This window comes from Schistocerca cancellata, chromosome 2 (assembly GCF_023864275.1).
Source record: "Schistocerca cancellata isolate TAMUIC-IGC-003103 chromosome 2, iqSchCanc2.1, whole genome shotgun sequence".
Taxonomy (NCBI): Eukaryota; Metazoa; Arthropoda; class Insecta; order Orthoptera; family Acrididae; genus Schistocerca; species Schistocerca cancellata.
This window is the reverse complement of record NC_064627.1, coordinates 662126346-662144970: the sequence shown is the minus strand read 5'-3', so window position 1 is coordinate 662144970 and position 18625 is coordinate 662126346. Positions and strand designations below refer to the sequence as shown.

At 39.0% G+C, this 18625-nt stretch overlaps 1 protein-coding gene across 1 annotated transcript in view; it reads right to left on the bottom strand.

Annotated features, from left to right (window-relative positions):
* The window catches only part of LOC126157368 (nose resistant to fluoxetine protein 6-like), a 176046-nt gene that overhangs the window by 123426 nt on the left and 33995 nt on the right, over nt 1-18625 (bottom strand). Inside the window, exon 3 of the mRNA XM_049916370.1 lies at nt 14580-14797. Coding sequence (XP_049772327.1) covers nt 14580-14797 — 218 coding nt within the window. The remainder of the gene's footprint in view (nt 1-14579; nt 14798-18625) is intronic.

Below are 18625 nucleotides of genomic sequence, written 5' to 3'. Positions count from 1 at the left end.
GGACCGCGCCGATCGAACTCTCAACACAACTGGCACTGCTAAGAGTATCCTATGACTTCCACCTGGCTGGCAACAGTTTATACATGATGCTGGTGACTACTTTGAAGGTCAGTAAAACTTTGAAACATGTATCTATTTTGTATGAGCTGTAAATAAATGGTTGCCACTATTAAAGTTCCAACCCTCATATTTCGCTGGTACTGTCATGACAGGTGCTATGTGGGAGCACCACATACTGAAGCTTTTTTCATTGATTTCAATCAAATGTAATGGAAGTAGACATTATCTATGGAGAATGCCATGTAATATACACAAATGTTTTTACTGTAATAGGTTCTGATGATGACTGCTTGGCAATGGTGACTGGTCAACCTTGTTATTAATTTTTGTGATCAAAACAATTTCAGTAAAAAAGCATTTGTCCAATAAAATCTCTGCTGTCAGCTTGATAAATGCAGTTTCTTACAGCTAAAAATTAAATTTGTGTGACACATATTAACCACATTGGGGCTTAAGCTGACAGCAGAGCATGTTGATACCATAAGGAAATTAACAATTTCTAAAAATGTGATAGAACTGATTATATTCCTGTGTAAGGTTACCTACTATGGCAAATTTATCCCCAAGGCAGCACAAGTTGCCTACTCTTTGAATCAGTTACAGAAGAAAGACATCACATTTGTATGACCTACAGCCTATGAGAAGGTTTTATGCAACTGAAATGGCATCCGAAATCTGCTCCATGCCCAGTTATATTTAAGGTGGGCATAACCCTCACACTCATAACAGATACATCACAGTACAGCATTGGCATTGCCAACTGAGTCACCTTTGTTGCTGAGCATAATGCTGGGCACCACAACACATTAAACAAAGTTGACTTGAGAAGCCTCTCACACCTGAAAATTCACTGAAGAATGGACATAAAACAAAGTTTGAAAAGACGTGAGTGCTGGCTCATGTGCTAGCATACTGGAATTCTTTTACAAATGAGACTGCCAAAATTAGAGTAAACCACAACAGTTTTAACAGAGATCAGGAGCATACAGACTTAATAGGGTATGGCTTTGTATACTGAGTGGAAGCAAAGGTGGATGCTTGTTGGAGTGAAAGTTTCAAATGTGGCTTTAGCATCTCATGTCACCTGACATCACTCAGTCCCACAGCAGTCAGAGCTGCTATGAGCTGCTCACTCACATCCCCACATATGAATCACTTTGGCATTCTCTGACAAGTTCCAGGTGCTGTTATCACATCGGTGTTAGTGGAGCTACCAGCCCTGGCAGTCAGTGATTTTTTAGCCATGATGACTATGGCAGGGAGAGTATCAAAAGCTTGTGTCTTTTATTCAAAGAAGTGCAATTTGAAAACTGAGAAGATTTGATTCAAGAAATTTCACATTTACTTGTATGACAAAAAATTACATCTGATCACTATTTGGCTCCTGTCCAAATTCTCACAAAAGACAGCACAGCATTTGCAGTGGTGAGCACTATTTCTGATTAACTAAAATTATGCAGCAGTGGAAAATGATCAGTAACATCAGTATAAGTCAGAATTTTTCAGATTCGTTAGTTTTGGTCTATATTTTTCAATTTTGTTCTGCAATGTCAGTTTTATACCATGTAAAAAAAGTAAATAAATAAATTAAGCCATCTGAAAAAAGTTTATGACCCATAAAGTAATGTTTTATGTAGCAGATAAATTGAAAAATTGGGAAATGCTGTTGAGAAGGCTCTGAATGATTGTTAACGGCCTTGTCCATCAGAAGAGAGTGATATTTGATCTCTATACTGGAAATGTTGTCAAAGTGATGTGAAGTCACTGAGAAGATGAATACCTTTGACAAATCAGATATGAAATTTCTGGGGCTTTGTTTTATGAAACACAACTGACATTAAAACTCCTGCAGAGAGACTTTAGAACAATAGTCAGCTGTTGAAAAATATTTTCTTCAATTAATACCCCTGCACAAAAACAAACTGATTTGTTCTTTGAAATACAAGAATACTGTTCAATGATTAAAAGAAAAACTGTGAAAGCAGAAATTTTGTTTGTTTGTGCAAGTGCTCATACATGTTCAACATTCACTTTTTCCCCCAGGAGACTGATTCTTTAATGCATCTAATTTATAATGATCTCACAAGCCTTGTAAGAACATCAGAAAACTTATGAATTGATTTTGTTTCAGCATTGTTCCATTGAATCTGGTAGCATTTTGTGGTAAGTACTACTTAGCTGACATTACATAGATTTCCATGCATGTAGAAAGCAATGTGTGTTTACTTGTTCACATATTTTTGAAAAGTGTTCTTTGGATAAACTTGTGTTGTGATATCTTTGATTTTTGCATCTTACAGAGAAGGTAAAACAGAACCACACCAAAACATAGTGAAATTAGCAACAGTTCTTCCAGTTGATGACAGTGATCACACACTAGTTGATAAATGGAAACTACTGACATTAGTCATGAACCATGGACCTTGCCGTTGGTGGGGAGGCTTGCGTGCCTCAGTGATACAGATAGCCATACCCTAGGTGCAACCACAACAGAGGGGTATCTGTTGACAGGCCAGACAAACGTGCCGTTCCTGAAGAGGGGCAGCAGCCTCTTCAGTAGTTGCAGGGGCAACAGTGTGGATGATTGACTGATCTGGCCTTGTAGCATTAACCAAAATGGTCTTGCTGTGCTGGTACTGTGAATGGCTGAAAGCAAGGGGAAACTATGGCTGTAATTTTTCCTGAGGGCATGCAGCTTTACTGTATGGATAAATGATGATGGCGTCCTCTTGGGTAAAATATTCCTGAGGTAAAATAGTCCCCCATTCGGATCTCTGGGTGGGGACTACTCAGGAGGACATTGTTATCAGGAAAAAGAAAACTGGCATTCTATGGATCGGAGCATGGAATGTCAGATCCATTAATTGGGCAGGTAGTTAGAAAATTTAAAAAGGGAAATGGATAGGTTAAAGTTAGATACAGTGGGAATTAGTGAAGTTCGGTGGCAGGAGGAACAAGACTTCTGGTCAAATACAAAATGAAATAGGGGTAATGCAGGAGTAGGTTTAATAATGAATAGGAAAATAGGAATGCGTGTAAGCTACTACAAACAGCACAGTGAACGCATTATTCTGGACAAGATAGATACAAAGTCCACACCTACCACGATAGTACTAGTTTATATGCCAACTAGCTCTGCAGATGACGAAGAGATTGATGAAATGTATGTTGAGATAAAATAAATTATTGAGATAGTGAAGGGAGACGAAAATTTAATAGTCATGGGTGACTGGAACTTGACAGTAGGAAAAGGAAGAGAAGGAAACGTAGTAGGTTAATATGGAGTGGGAGCAAGGAATGAAAGATGAAGCCACCTGGTAGAATTTTGCACAGAACATAACTTAATCACAGCTAACACTTGGTTCAAGAATCATGAAAGAAGGTTGTATACATGGAAGAAGCCTGGAGATACTGGAAGTTATCAGATAGATTATATAATGGTAAAACAGAGATTCAGGAAACAGGTTTTAAATTATAAGACATTTCCAGGGGCAGATGTGGACTCTGACCACAATCTAATGGTTATGAACTGTAGATTAAAACTGAAGAAACTGCAAAATGGTGGGAAATTGAGGAGATGGGACCTGGATAAATTGAAAGAACCAGAGGTTGTAGAGAGCTTCAGGGAGAGGAGCATGGGGGAACTATTGACAAGAATTGGGGAAAGAAATACAGTAGAAGAAGAATGGGTAGCTTTGAGAGACGAAATAGTTAAGGTAGCAGAGGATCAAGTAGGTAAAAAGACGAGGGCTAACAGAAATCCTTGGGTAACAGAAGAGATATTGAATTTAATTGATGAAAGGAGAAAATACAAAAATGCAGTAAATGAAGCAGGCAAAAAGGAATACAAACATCTCAAAAATGAGATCGACAGGAAGTACAAAATGGCTAAGCAGGGATGGTTAGAAGACAAATGTAAGGATATAGAGGCGCATATCACTAGGGATAAGATACATACTGCCTACAGGAAAATTAAAAAGACCTTTGGAGAAAAGAGAATGACTTGCATGAATATCAAGAGCTCAGATGGAAATCCAGTACTAAGCAAAGAAGGGAAAGCAGAAAGATGGATGGAGTATATAGAGGGTCTATACAAGAGCAATGTTCTTGAGGACAATATTATAGAAATGGAAGAGAATGTAGATGAAGATGAAATAGGAGATATGATACTGCATGAAGAGTTTGACAGAGCACTGAAAGACCTAAGTCGAAACAGGGCCCTGGGAGTAGACAACATCACATTAGACCTAATGACAGCCGTGGGAGAGCCAGGCCTAACAAAACTCTACCATCTAGTGAGCAAGACGTATGAGACAGGCAAAATACCCTCAGACTTTAAGAAGAATATAATAATTCCAACCCCAAAGAAAGGAGCTGTTGACAGATGTGAAAATTACCGAACTATCAGTTTAATAAGCCACAGCTGCAAAATACTAACACAAATTCTTTACAGACGAATGGAAAAACTGGTAGAAACCGACCTCAGGGAAGATCAGTTTGGATTCTGCAGAAACGTTGGAACACGTGAGGCAACACTGACCCTACGATTTATCTTAGAAAATAGCTTAAGGAAAGGCAAACCTACATTTCTAGCATTTGTAGACTAAGAGAAAGCTTTTGACAATGTTGAGTGGAATACTCTCTTTCAAATTCTGAAGGTGGCAGGGGTAAAGTACAGGGAGCAAAACACTATTTACAATTTGTACAGAAATCAGATGGCAGTTATAAGAGTCGAGGGGCATGAAAGGGAAGCAGTGGTTGGGAAGGGATTGAGACAGAGTTGTAGCCTATCCCCGATGTTATTCAATCTTTATATTGAGCAAGCAGTAAAGGAAACAAAAGAAACGTTCGGAGAAGGAATTAAAATCCTTAGAGAAGAAATAAAGACTTTGAGGTTCACCATGACATTGTACTTCTGTCAGAGACAGCAAAGGACTTGGAAGAGCAGTTGAATGGAATGGATAGTGTCTTGAAAGGAAGATATAAGATGAACATCAACAAAAGCAAAACGAGGATAATGGAATGTAGTCAAATTAAGTCGGGCGATGCTGAGGGAATTAGATTAGGAAATGAGACACTTAAAGTAGTAAAGGAGTTTTGCTATTTGGGGAGCAAAATAACTGATGATGGTCGAAGTAGAGACGATATAAAATGTAGACTGGCAATGGCAAGGAAAGCATTTCTGAAGAAGAGAAATTTGTTAACATCGAGTATAGATTTAAGTGTCAGGAAATCATTTCTGAAAGTATTTGTATGGAGTGTAGCCATGTATGGAAGTGAAACATGGACGGTAAACAGTTTGGACAAGAAGAGAATAGAAGCTTTTGAAATGTGGTGCTACAGAAGAATGCTGAAGATTAGATGGGTAGACCACATAACTAATGAGGAAGTATTGAATAGGATTGGGGAGAGGAGAAGTTTGTGGCACAACTTAACCAGAAGAAGGGATCGGCTGGTAGGACATGTTCTGAGGCATCAAGGGATCACCAATTTAGTATTGGAGGGCAGCGTGGAGGGTAAAAATCGTAGGGGGAGACCAAGAGATGAATACACTAAGCAGATTCAGAAGGATGTAGGTTGCAGTAGGTACTGGGAGATGAAGAAGCTTGCACAGGATAGAGTAGCATGGAGAGCTGCATCAAACCAGTCTCTGGACTGAAGACCACAACAACAACAACAAACTGACATTAGAAGAAGAAAAATCAGGTATTGGCAAGAACCCAGTGAATGTTCACCAGAGTCAGTTTTTGAGAGGGTATATAACTCTGGAGTAAAGAAATATCTTATTATAAAAATTGTGAAGGTGGCACTCATGCTTTCACATAGTGGTGGAAGTATAAAAAGGAGATTCTCATTGCTTGAAAACATCTTGAATGAAGACATCACAAATATGTGGAAAGAACGTTGGATGCTCATTTTCCGGCACAAGATGCTGTGGTGAATGTGTTTGAGGAGAAGACTCACTTTGAAATTATCACTCAGGAGGATATTCAAATAGCATGCATGGCACTAGGAAAGCATCTGAATTCACCCGTCTGCTTTGACCCATTACATCATCAATATGGCGGAAACGCCTACTTCCAGCATACACAATATGGCGACCATAAGATCACTACATACACACACTAACAAATGTGAACAAAAATAGACTGTCTCACTCCAACATCAAAATGAAAATAATAGGACAAACACAGGAGGTACAGGGTTTAAGGCAGGAACATGCTAAATATAGAACAATATAAAAAAATCACATCATCACAAAACAGATATTCTCCACAAATGAAAAAAAAAATTAAAAATTAAAATAAAAATTCTCAACTACTGACATAATGCCACAACCACAAAACTCACAGGAATCTTGCATTTCACTTGAACTATATAGCTCAAACAAAGCCCTCAAAGCCCTCAATACCAAAAAACCACCACAAGCAACTCCAAAAAAGAGAATCAGGTAATTCTCTTGACTTGTACAGCACAAAATGAGACCCTAAAAAAAAAAAAAAAAAAAAAAAAAAAAAAAAAAAAAAAAAAAAAAAAAAAAAAAAAAAAAAACCTAGAAACCATGGAGTTGGAAAAATCCCTTGACTTACATAGCTCAAATAAAGCCCTCCATACCTACTGACAAATCACAAATAAAAATACCAGAACCACAAACTTCACGCAACCTCACAGCTCACAAACAATCACCGATACCAAAATCCCAACAAGTCAAATCCTAAAAGCCTCTGTATTCACTAGGTCAACAGGCAAACTGCAAATAAAAATACCAGAACCACAAACTTCATACACCGTCACAGCTCACAAACAACCACCGATACTGAAGTCCCAACAATTAAAAAATCTAAAAACCTCTATACTCTCTACGTCAATTAAGATACAGTGAAAATATCATATATACAAAACAGACAAAACAAAAATCACGTTAAATTAAAACCAAAACAAACCCTCCCACAAACCACACACACACACAAACAAGAAAAGCAAGCCCCCATAAGCTTCCACCCATAATCCCAACCAACCTGATACCATTCCCAAACACAAAACTAATAAAAAAGGAATGAACAAAAACTGAAATCAATCACACGTTTAACAAAAGAAAAAAATTTCCTCTATACACACCTTTCGCACACTTAACCTGCCTCATCAACCTCACAAACAATACCCACAACCTCAACCCCCCTCCTCCACACACAAACCCAACTCCCTCAATTCACCACCTTTATCCTATTCATCCTTCTCACAGCACTCAAAAAGTCTGAAAAAGACAAAAATACTTAGGGATGCTCTTCCATCAGTAATACTCATTTAAATGGGATAGCATGTTGGAAGATAACACCCCTCCCCATCCCCCATAACAGATTAAATTGCCTTTCAAAATCCTTGTATGGTATTAATGCAAGCCCCAGTGTCATAATCCTTAAACTGAATACTATGGTTAACTATTAAGCAGTCATAACCCCTCTTCCCAAAATCCTTATACAAGGAAAATGCATCTGATAATCTGATGTAACAGAAATACCCTTCTCAATATATTCCTCAATAAGCCCAACTAATTCCCTCTTACTACAATTCTGCAAAACCCTGAAAACACAATCAGCACCCCCCCCCCCCCCCAAAGAAAAAAAAAAAAAAAAAATAACAGCCTCCCATGCCAACAGCTCCCCACACACATAAGCCCCTCCCAAACTACTTCTTATAAAATGGTGACTCATCAATTTCACCAATGACCCCTGGATCTACCCAACTTCCCCCTATACTTAGCATACTCTGAACAAACCTCACAACAAAAAGAAAACCAATCTAACACAATTCTAACACTCACACCAGTCTCAGTCATACAAAAAGTCAAAGATCACCTATAACAAAACTAATAAAAAGCAATACAATCTCCCTCATGGCCAACCTAGATTTCTTGAACCACGTACCATACCATATAGATCACCAGATGTTGTTGCAATGGCACCTCCACAAGTATAAGTCTCTGGCCCAAGACGTCAAAACTCTTTGTCAACTTGAAGCACCGCCCACAAGCATGGTACCTAACATACTCTGCTAATAATCAAAAAGTTACAGAAATTTTGTGGTCAACAACATCTTGTCACCCAAAGCAGCATGTAATGAAGAGCTGGTAAACTCATAAGTCATATCCATACCCAGCAATAAACTATAAAAAGAATATTAAGTTTGATTCCCATGACAAACACCAAACTAATCGAACCAAATAGAATTGGCAAATGCACAAACCACAGAAAAAAATATCATAACAACTCACAGGAAACAATGCACACACTTCCACATCCACATTACAGCACTGATTACCCCATCTCATATAAACCCACATTACCACATTTATAACCAAGACTAAAAATAAACCCAATACGACATGTTACACAAACAATTTCACACATCAACATCCACTACCAAAGTGCACCACCAAATACAACATGGCATCTAAAAACACAAAGAAAGTCAAAAACACTGCTCCACAGTGATGTCCTACACCACAGCACCATTATGTCGTGGGTCAAAGTGGAAGGGAGTAATTGAAATGCTTCCAGTGTCCTGGCCTGCACAGCTGTCAGATATAATCTTTACAGTGAAGACTGAGAAAAAATAAAGGAAACAAGGAGACAAGAAAAAGAGAATTTGTTGCATGCCAGTATGAAGAGTAAGTTTGAGAAAGAAAAAGTAAATATTGAACACAGTGAGCAGACACTGAAGAAAATCAAAGAGGATGAAAAGGAGAAAATATTGACTGTTGATAGATTACAGGATGATGCAAACAAGTGCTTAAAAGGGCAATATATAAAAAGGGTTTTGTGGGAATTAGTGTAATTCAATCAATGTTAGAGACTGCTACAAATGTTAGGGAAAAAGAAGTGAAGAAAATTAAAAACATAGAAGAGGCACAGAAAACAATTGATAAGTGAAAAAGCAGTGTTGTCACAACATTTGATCTAATTTTGTAAAGAAAGCTAGATGTTTTTCGACATTATTTTAAAAATTAAAAGTTGTAAACATTTTGTTTGTATTATTCTGAAAATGGTACTGTACAGCTATCCTTTAAAGCTTTTTCTAGTTTAGGTATATTTGTGCTGAATATGAGCATGTCAGTATTATTATAATAAAGTGCAATGATTTATTATTATATGTAAGTTTATAACAGTTTTATATGTTGATTATAATTATAACAATAAAAAGGTGTGAGTTGAATTGCAGTTTTTGTAATCACGGTGGTCAGTACTTTTAGTCTTTGATTTGGTTTCAACCTTGAATTATGTCATCCATTATCATCCCATGCTCAACAAGCCAACACCAATGCCCTCTTCTGTCTACTCATGGGCAAATACTTACTATGATCAGAGAGAAACAGTATGTTTCCAAATCGAAGACACCATGATCTATCTACTGGAGGGCTACCCTATCACATCCTGTGAATCAGCTCATCCTACATGTAATGACTTGCTACTTTGCTGTGTACTGTTATGCACACAGCTTTGGTGACTGAAGCACCTACCTCAAACAGTGGACCCTCGTTTTCACACTTATTTTTCCTTATGTCATCCCCGAAGGTCAGGGATGGTATACTATTCCTGGCCACTGAGGAAGTAGAATGCAGGGTTGTCACCCTTCTCACTCTTCTTCCCTGTATCTACATCTACATCTACATCCATACTCCGCAAGCCACCTAATGGTGTGTGGCTGAGGGTACTTTGAGTATCTCTATCGGTTCTCCCTTCTATTCCAGTCTCATATTCTTTCTGGAAAGAAAGATTGTCGGTATGCCTCTGTATGGCCTCTAATCTCTCTGATTTTATCCTCATGGTCTCTTCATGAGATATACATAGGAGGGAGCAATATACAGCTTGACTCCTTGGTGAAGTTATGTTCTCGAAACTTCAACAAAAGCCCGTACCGAGCTACTGAGCGTCTCTCCTGCAGAGTCTTCCCCTGGAGTTTATCTATCATCTCCATAACACTTTTGCAATTACTTAATGATCCTGTAATGAAGCGTGCTGCTCTGCGTTGGATCTTCTCTATCTCTTCTATCAACCCTATCTGGTACAGATCCCACACTGGTGAGCAATATTCAAGCAGTGGGCAAACAAGTGTACTGTAACATATTTCCTTTGTTTTCGGACTGCATCTCCTTAGGATTCTTCCAATGAATCTCAATCTGGCATCCGCTTTACCGACGATCAACTTTATATGATCATTCCATTTTAAATCACTCCTAATGCCTACTCTCATATAATTTATGGAATTAACTGCTTCCAGTTGCTGACCTGCTATATTGTAGCTAAATGATAGAGGATCTTTCTTTCTGTGTATTTGCAGCACATTACACTTGTCTACATTGAGATTCAATTGCCATTCCCTGCACCATGCGTCAGTTCGTTGCAGATCCTCCTGCATTTCAATACAATTTCCATTGTTACAACCTCTCGATATACTACAGCATCATCTGCAAAAAGCCTCAGTGAACTTCCAATGTTATCCACAAGGTCATTTATGTATATCGTGAATAGCAATGGTCCTACGACACTCAACTGCAGCACACCTGAAATCACTCTTACTTAGGAAGACTTCTCTCCATTGAGAATGACATGCTGCATTCTGTTATCTAGGAACTCTTCAATCCAACTGCATCTCCCTGCTAGAGGATTCCAGGGAACTCAAACGTTCATGCAGAAAAGAAAACTCTTCCCCGATTTCCCGATGGCGTCTCCAGGTCCTTCTGGGTTACCTTGACGAGCATCTCTAAAAGAGGAGCCCGACTTGTGTCGGTTCCGCTGCTGGGTTCTGGAATAGGAACCAGATTCCCTTTCACCCGAATCACAGTGGGGATGTCACAAATGAAGGTGTTGACACAGTGTCGTGTTTACTGCCCATGTGTAAACACTGACCTCATACATGTGGTCCAGTTTCATAATTCCTGTGCCCAGAATTAACTATCACTGACATAGCATTTTTCCTCATGTCACAATTGAGAGCACCCTTGTGAGTGGGTGCCCATTGACTTTTCTGCACCATACAATGGAGCAATATGACTGTCTTTAACTTTCCCTGCATTTCCTGGATGACAATCACCATAAAAGCTACAATGTGGCCGTCTCCACAATTTTTTGCAGTTGAGGTGAGGTCTACACATCATAGTGTCAGACAATGGACTGCAGTTTCTGTCAACTGCATCCAAGGACTTCTGCTGCCATAATGGTATTCAGCACCTGACCACTATATCATTCCACCCAGCAACTAATTTAGAAATGGACTAGTTGGGCAGGACTCCAAAATGCAAATGACCAAGATGACGCAGGCAATCATGGCAGTGAAAGCACTGACAAGCTTCCTCGTAATGTAATGGTGTACTCCTGTCAATGGTTGCATGCCAATGGACTATTTATAGGCTGTATTTTGTACCAGTTGATGAACTTAAAAAATTTGGACTTTTGAACTAAACAATAAAAAATTACTTCAAAAGGGCAGAATTGTGAACTGTGCTGATTCACACTCACAGGTTGGACCTTACTCTGCACATTTATTCATAAGGAATACTCCCAGCAAAACTCACAAGACACAGTCTTAATACTACATACATTAATCCAATACCTCAATGACAGCAATCTTCAAAATTTACCAAAGATAAGGAAATAGGGTTTTCTTTAAAATTTCTCAGTTCTTTTAAAAGGAACAAATGAAGTTGAAGGTAACCAATTAATAAAATACTACTGCTATCTAATCCAGAGAACAAAAACAGACTGATCAGAGGAGGAAAGTCAGTTCTCCACTTCTCCAAAAAGTAACACATTAAATTGGATCTAAGTATTTCCTCATTAAATGAACAATTAATTTAATCATAACCTTCCTGGAAGCAGCAGAACACTTTTGATGAAGACTTTGTCAAAGAATAATCATAAGTAAATATCACAGAATAACAAGCCATATCCAAGGACTTGCCCACATGTGACGAACCAGTTCAGTTGCAAACATTCAAACATGGTCCAGCAAACAAATTCATCACATGTCATGAAGTAAAGGTATCAATCAAATAAATATCAATGGTGACTGCTCACACTTAGAAAATTGTAACATGAAATTACTCTCATGCTCATAGCGCTCTTGCAGATTGTAGTCATTTTGGAAGAGGTGATGGGATATAGGATGCCTGGTAACTGATTTTGACATTTGATGCCTGCAACACAAATACAGCTGAAGCCAGATTCCATATCCAAGGTATAGAGGCATTAAGAGGCTTCTCCAAAGTAAGAGCTCAGACACTATGTATTACCTTATTTCTCAGTGCATCGAACACTCCACATCACTTTAGACACCAGAAATTATCCAACCACACACTCTGCTTTACTCTGGCATATAACCAGTGTGGCAACAAGACTCCACCAGTCGTGCCATGGCCTCTGTCTTAGTTTTTAGTGTCATTCCTTCTATCTATGCTCACAGTGTTCTTTCCTGTCCACACGTTCCAAGACCAGGTCGACTACCAGCCTCTCCATTTTTCTCCACTTTCGTGCATGGCTCTGGTGTGCCAGTGATCAGAAGTTGGCCATTACTGCTAGATGGCACAGAACCAGGTTTCCAACAGCTGATCAGCCATGCAGCAAATTCAAAATGTGCAGGTAACTGTAAATTGAAGGGTGTGCAATATATGGGATGGGAGAAAGCTACAACTGCCATACAGGATACCTAAGAATTAGTTTCTCAACTAGCAATGCATTGATTTATGTAGGTTGTGTTGATGTGCACTTCTTGAGTTAGTTACATTTCTGTTTTCTGTATAGTGTTACTGCATTTGGTGGACAATAAACACCACTGTGCATGCCTACACAATGTGTCAGCCCTGATTAAAAATAAATACTGTGGAAGGGTTGCTGTACCGTATTTACTCGAATCTAAGCCGCACTCGAATCTAAGCCGCACCTGAAAAATGAGACTCGAAATCAAGGAAAAAAAATTTTCCCGAATCTAAGCCGCACCTAAAATATGAGACTCAAAATTCAAGGGGAGAGTAAAGTTTTAGGCCGCACCTCCAAATCGAAACAAAGTTGGTCCATTGTAATATGAGACACAATTTAGGTCGAATGAATGACGATACAGCTACAGTAGTTTGGTTCGCGTAGTAAGCTTAGCAGTTAGGCTTTACCAGGTAGCCATTGCTATGCGTCAGGCGCTCCGTCCATATTTATACGGGTACCCTTCCTTTTTCATGTGCTTCGTCTGGTTTGGATCGATTGCTTATTTTTCTTTGATCTGATAAGTGCCGTTCTCTTTGTTATAGGTGTTTACGTCACTCTAAGCTGAAAATGCATTACTGTACTGTGTCATGCACTGTTTATTGCATTCTGATAATCAGTGTTTACGGCCTGTCGCCGGTCGCGGCGTGGCTTGCTTTTGTGCGCGCTACCGCCGCTTACAATTAAAAAAAGAAAAAGAGAGGAATCGTCTCATTAGTGAAACAATGGCAAGAGACTGCTATTTGTTGTTACTAACACTGCTTCTTTCTTTGGCGATGATCAACAAGAACCAAATAATAGACTGCGTATGATAGAAGATGTTCTGAACGAGAGTTTAGCGAAAATTTTTCTCTGTTTGAAAATTTTTGCAGACGTCTCTTTAGTACATAACATTCTGCACAGAAATTAGTCATCTTAGATTTAAAAATCTAGTCAATTGACGTGCTTCATTTCTGACTGTATCACTATTAGGCATAAGAATAATACGAATATAAACATGAAATGATATGTATATTCTTCGGCGTTTGCTGCTGTCTCACTCTAGTTTCGTAGTTTATTAAGCAGACAGGATTTAAATGAGATAGCAGCAGACACGATTTTGGATTACAAAAACCGGAAAAAAAGTGCGGCTTAGATTCGAGTAAATACGGTAATCTTACAAAACATCCTGTAGGAATGACATAAGTGGGTGGAGGGAATGGGGACTTTCCTGCTAGCATTTCAGTTTGCAGACAGACTATACATGGGGATAGGCAATACAACTTCTTAGACCACCTGCACTGGTCTGAGGTAGCTTCAAGCCTGAAGGCCACTGGAACTTATTGCCATAACATGCTATGTGGAATGTAGATGTAGATGTAAAAGAAATGTTATGTTCCACAAATATAATAAAAAGAAAGTATTTTTTACTTTGGAAGAGCTTTCCCATTGAACATGTCCAGTTACAATTTTGTTTGCTAAATTGTCAGTTTACTGTCCAGTATTATCATGTGCAAAGTGCTGAATCACTATGCATAAGACATTTGCCCATTGCTGCTCACAAACACCAATCATCCTGACTTCCCACTTTCAAGCAGCTTCCCAACCCTCTGGCCACCTCTGCCCCTGGGACCCTAACTTCTGGATAAAGGATACCTGACAGGGAAAAACTCACAAAAAAATCCATAGCATTTTTAGTTTGAAGTTATCCCTTATGGAATCTTATATTGTAAATGTGTCAATGACTTTCTCCTGTTGGTGTGAAACTGTATTTTATGGTGTCACACTCACAGGTAGAGGATGGTGGATGTGGGCAGCCCATTCTGCTGTTCATGCACTGTGCAGTATTCTGTTTGGAGCTCAGCTGTCAGCTGCACTCCCAGCTGCCGCCCGGCCTGAAGCAGTGCTGCTCCCAGTGCTGCCTCCACCTGCCGTGGCGAGCAGGAGGCAGGCACACACAGTGCCCACCGCACCACATCCCGATGCCGCTTGGTTGGGTCTCCTGCAAACTGACACACCACACCCATGTCTCACAATGACAGCAGCACAGCACAGAGTTAGTAATGAATGGGGAATCAGAATGGAGCCTCCTTGAAGACTGCTGTCAGTTTGAGAATCTCACTAGATGATGCAATTTTGTGGTCTCTAGGCAACGGTAAAAATTCCTACTAAACCTTTTGGGCCATGAACATCATCTGGATCCTTCCCAGAACCACAGATATTCAAAACTGTCAAAAGAGGAACTGCTACAAGATGTGTGCAGATCAAATGAATGAATATATTATTTTCTCAGTCTAAGTTACCTATTTCCTGATCTGATTGTACATTTCTGACTCTAGAACAAATAAATTAATTAATGAATAACCAAGTAAGTGTTAAGATGAAAGTTTTCAGACACACAAAAGATCAAAAGAATAAATCACAATACATCCTGAAAATCTGAAGTTGTCAAGAATAAAATACACATACTGATAGAAACCAGTTGCTGTTATAAAAGTCAATAGATGTAAAAGCGAAGCAGTAGTTGAAAAGGAGCAAGATAGTATTGTAGCTTATCCACAACATTATTCAATCTATACACTGAGCAAGCAGTAAAAGTAACCAAGGAGAAATTTAGAAACATAATAAAGTACAAGGACCATCATGTTATCTATAACCTGTGTAGACCCAGACTGCAGTTATGAAATTTGAAGCAAAGGGAATAATAGAGAAGGGAGTGAGGCTGGGTTTTTTCTCTTTGTGACCATTTCATGCGCTGTATGTGGGAAGAAGTAACATGTTGTGCTACTCTTCCCTGGAAGGTGCTCTCTCGAAAGTGCACCTCTCTGTGATGCCCAGTGCCTATATTGTAATGTCTGTCACTGGAGTTTGTAGAGTATTTCTGTAACGCCCTTGTGGTGACTAAATGATCTTGTGTCAAAATGCATCACTCTTCATTGGATTTTCTCTTATCTCATATATAGGTCTGCCTTTTAAGGATCCCAGATAGTTGAACAATACTGAAGAATCAGTTGAAGAAGAGCCTTGGAAGCCACTTCATTCATTGATGATTTACATTTCCTTATGATTCTTCCAAGAACCTCATTCTGGCATCTGCTTTTCCTACTATTTGTTTTATGTGGTCATCCCACTTACAGTTGTTCTGGATAATTACTACTAGATATTTTTTGGTAGACACTGTTTCCAGTAATTTGTCATCAGTAGTGGAGTTGTACAGCAATGGATTTCTTTTCCTATGTGTGCACAATATATTACATTTATTTACATTCTGGGTCAACTGCCAAAGCCTGCACCATTCATCAATCCTCTGCAGGTCATTCTGTAAATTGATATTGTCTTCTGGCTTTGCTACTTTATTTTTTGCAGTGAACAGTCTTAATGAGCTCCCGATGTTTTCTATGTTGTTTACATGCATTGTAAACAGTGATTCATCTGTAACATTCCTTAGGGGTACTCTGGAAATTATCCTTACATCCATTGAGTTTGTTCCATTGAGACCAATGTGTTGAGTTCTGTCTGTACAGTAGTCTTGAATCCAGTCGCAAAATTAGTCCAACGTACTGTAAGATCATTTTTTTCACTAAATGACAATGGGGGATGATACCAGATGCCTTCCTGAAGTCAAGGAACATGGCATCAATCTGAGCACTGTTGGCTGCACCGCTATGGATCTCATGGAGGAAAAGAGCGAGCTGAGATTTGCAAGATCTCTATTTGCAGAGTCCATGCTGATTTTTATAGAGGAGATTTTTGTTCTCTGATGATTCATAATTACTGAAAGTAAAATATGACTCATAAGCCTGCAACAGATAGATGTTAATGATATAAACCTACAATTATGTGCACCTGTCCTCCGACCCTTCTTTAAAACGAGAATGACTTGCAGTTTCTTTCAGTCGCTAGGTATCCTTTGTTGCTCCAGAAACCCACGATTACGTGCTGCTAGAAGGAGATAAAGTTCTTTGGTATAATCTTTGTAGTATCTATAAATTTCTATAGCTATCTCATCTGATCCTGATGCCTTTCCATTACTAAGCAATTGTAGTTGCTTTTCTGTTCCATGACCAGCTATCTCAATATCTGCTATTTTGATGTTCTTACGATGCTTGAAAGGAGCAGCTGCATTATGATCTTCTATGGCAAAATGATTTTGGAAGAGCAAATTCAGTATTTTGGCCTTCTCTCTGTTATCTTCAGTTTCGGTGCCAGTATGGTTATCGAGTGAATGAATAGAGGATTTCGAAACAGTTCTGATTTTACATAAGACCAATACCTCCTAGGGTTTTTTCTCAGATAGGATGACAAAATTTTACTTTCGAAGTCACTGAATGCTTCTCTCATTGCTCTGCTTATACTCGTTTTCGTTTTGTTCAGTTTTTGTTTGTTGGCAAGGTTTTGACTACTTCTGAATCTGTGATGAAGTTCTCTTTGTTTGTGCAGCAGTTTCCTAACACAGCTATTAAACCTCCATGGGTCTTTCCCATTCCTTAAGACCTTGCTCCAAATATACTTGTCTAAGGCACACTGAATGATGATTTTGAATTTGTGATCCACATCATCATCTTCATCACCAAATATTTAATGCTAAACACTCAAATACTCTGCAATTTGTATCCTGTCACTCTTGCAAAGCAAAAATATTTTCTCCCCTTTCTTGTGAAACCCGTGGTCACAGGTGCTATCGCAGCTTTATGTGTACTGATACCTTCCTCTACATTCACTGATTTGATAAGTTCTCATCTGTTTGTTGCTAGTAGATGAAAGACATTACCGTCACATGTTGGTTCTCTCATTATCTGCTAGAAGTAATTTTCAGACAAGACATTCACATTAATGTCACACAAGTCCCTGTCTCTGGCACCAGTTTTGATACCATGACTCTCCCAATCTATTTCTGGGAAGTTCAAGTCATCCCTGTCACAATGGGTTGATAAGCAAAATTATTAACGATATTCTGAAAGTTCTGTCTGAAACACTCTACCGCAACAGTTCTTAAAACTGACAGTCTATAAAAGCAACTGATACCATTTTTGATGGCTCCTTCAGGCTTTGCTACATCCAGGATAATTCACATCAGGAATCCGTGATGACATAGCTAGATATTATAGAATTCTTTACTGCAATAAATAGCTAGATATTATAGAATTCTTTACTGCAATAAATACGCCACCACCATTGATGTCTAAGCTCTCCTTATGATAAAAATATTCTAGCCTGAACTTCGGAAATCATTGGTGCTCACTTCTGGTTTCAACCAACTTTCTGTTCCTAACACTATCTGAGCATTGTAGCCTTGAGCACTGCTGGCTCTCATCTGTCAATCGATCGCTAAACCGCAGTGGCAGGACATAATCCTTGGTGGTTCTCTGTCTGAGGAGCTTTGACCAGCACAAAGGTTGATAGAATTGGTGGGCAGAATTGGAAGGAGCACTCGCAGGGTGCAAGGCCGATTTACCACCACTGTCTGGAGCTGATAATAAACAGCTTTTGCAGAGCACAGACCTCATCCCGCAAAGACCATGTTTCTGGTTGCCTGTGTTGGTGATGGAACTCTGGTAATTTGATTGCATCAAACATGTAGATATTTTGAGTGCCACTTTGTTACCAATTCATCGAATATTTTGGTGAGACTATTACTGTGGCTTCTGTGCCTTGTTTTGTTAAAGTTGTAGGACTGCAAATAGTTTCCCTTTCCTGAAAGGCCTTCTGCGTTTGCTGTTTATAGGGATTCACTCCAAAAGAACTTTAGTTTACATTAATAGAAGCAGCTCCAGTTCATTACCGGTGTTAGTCACAATTGCTTGTGAAATGTGTGGAAGTTATGTCATTTGTGTTAC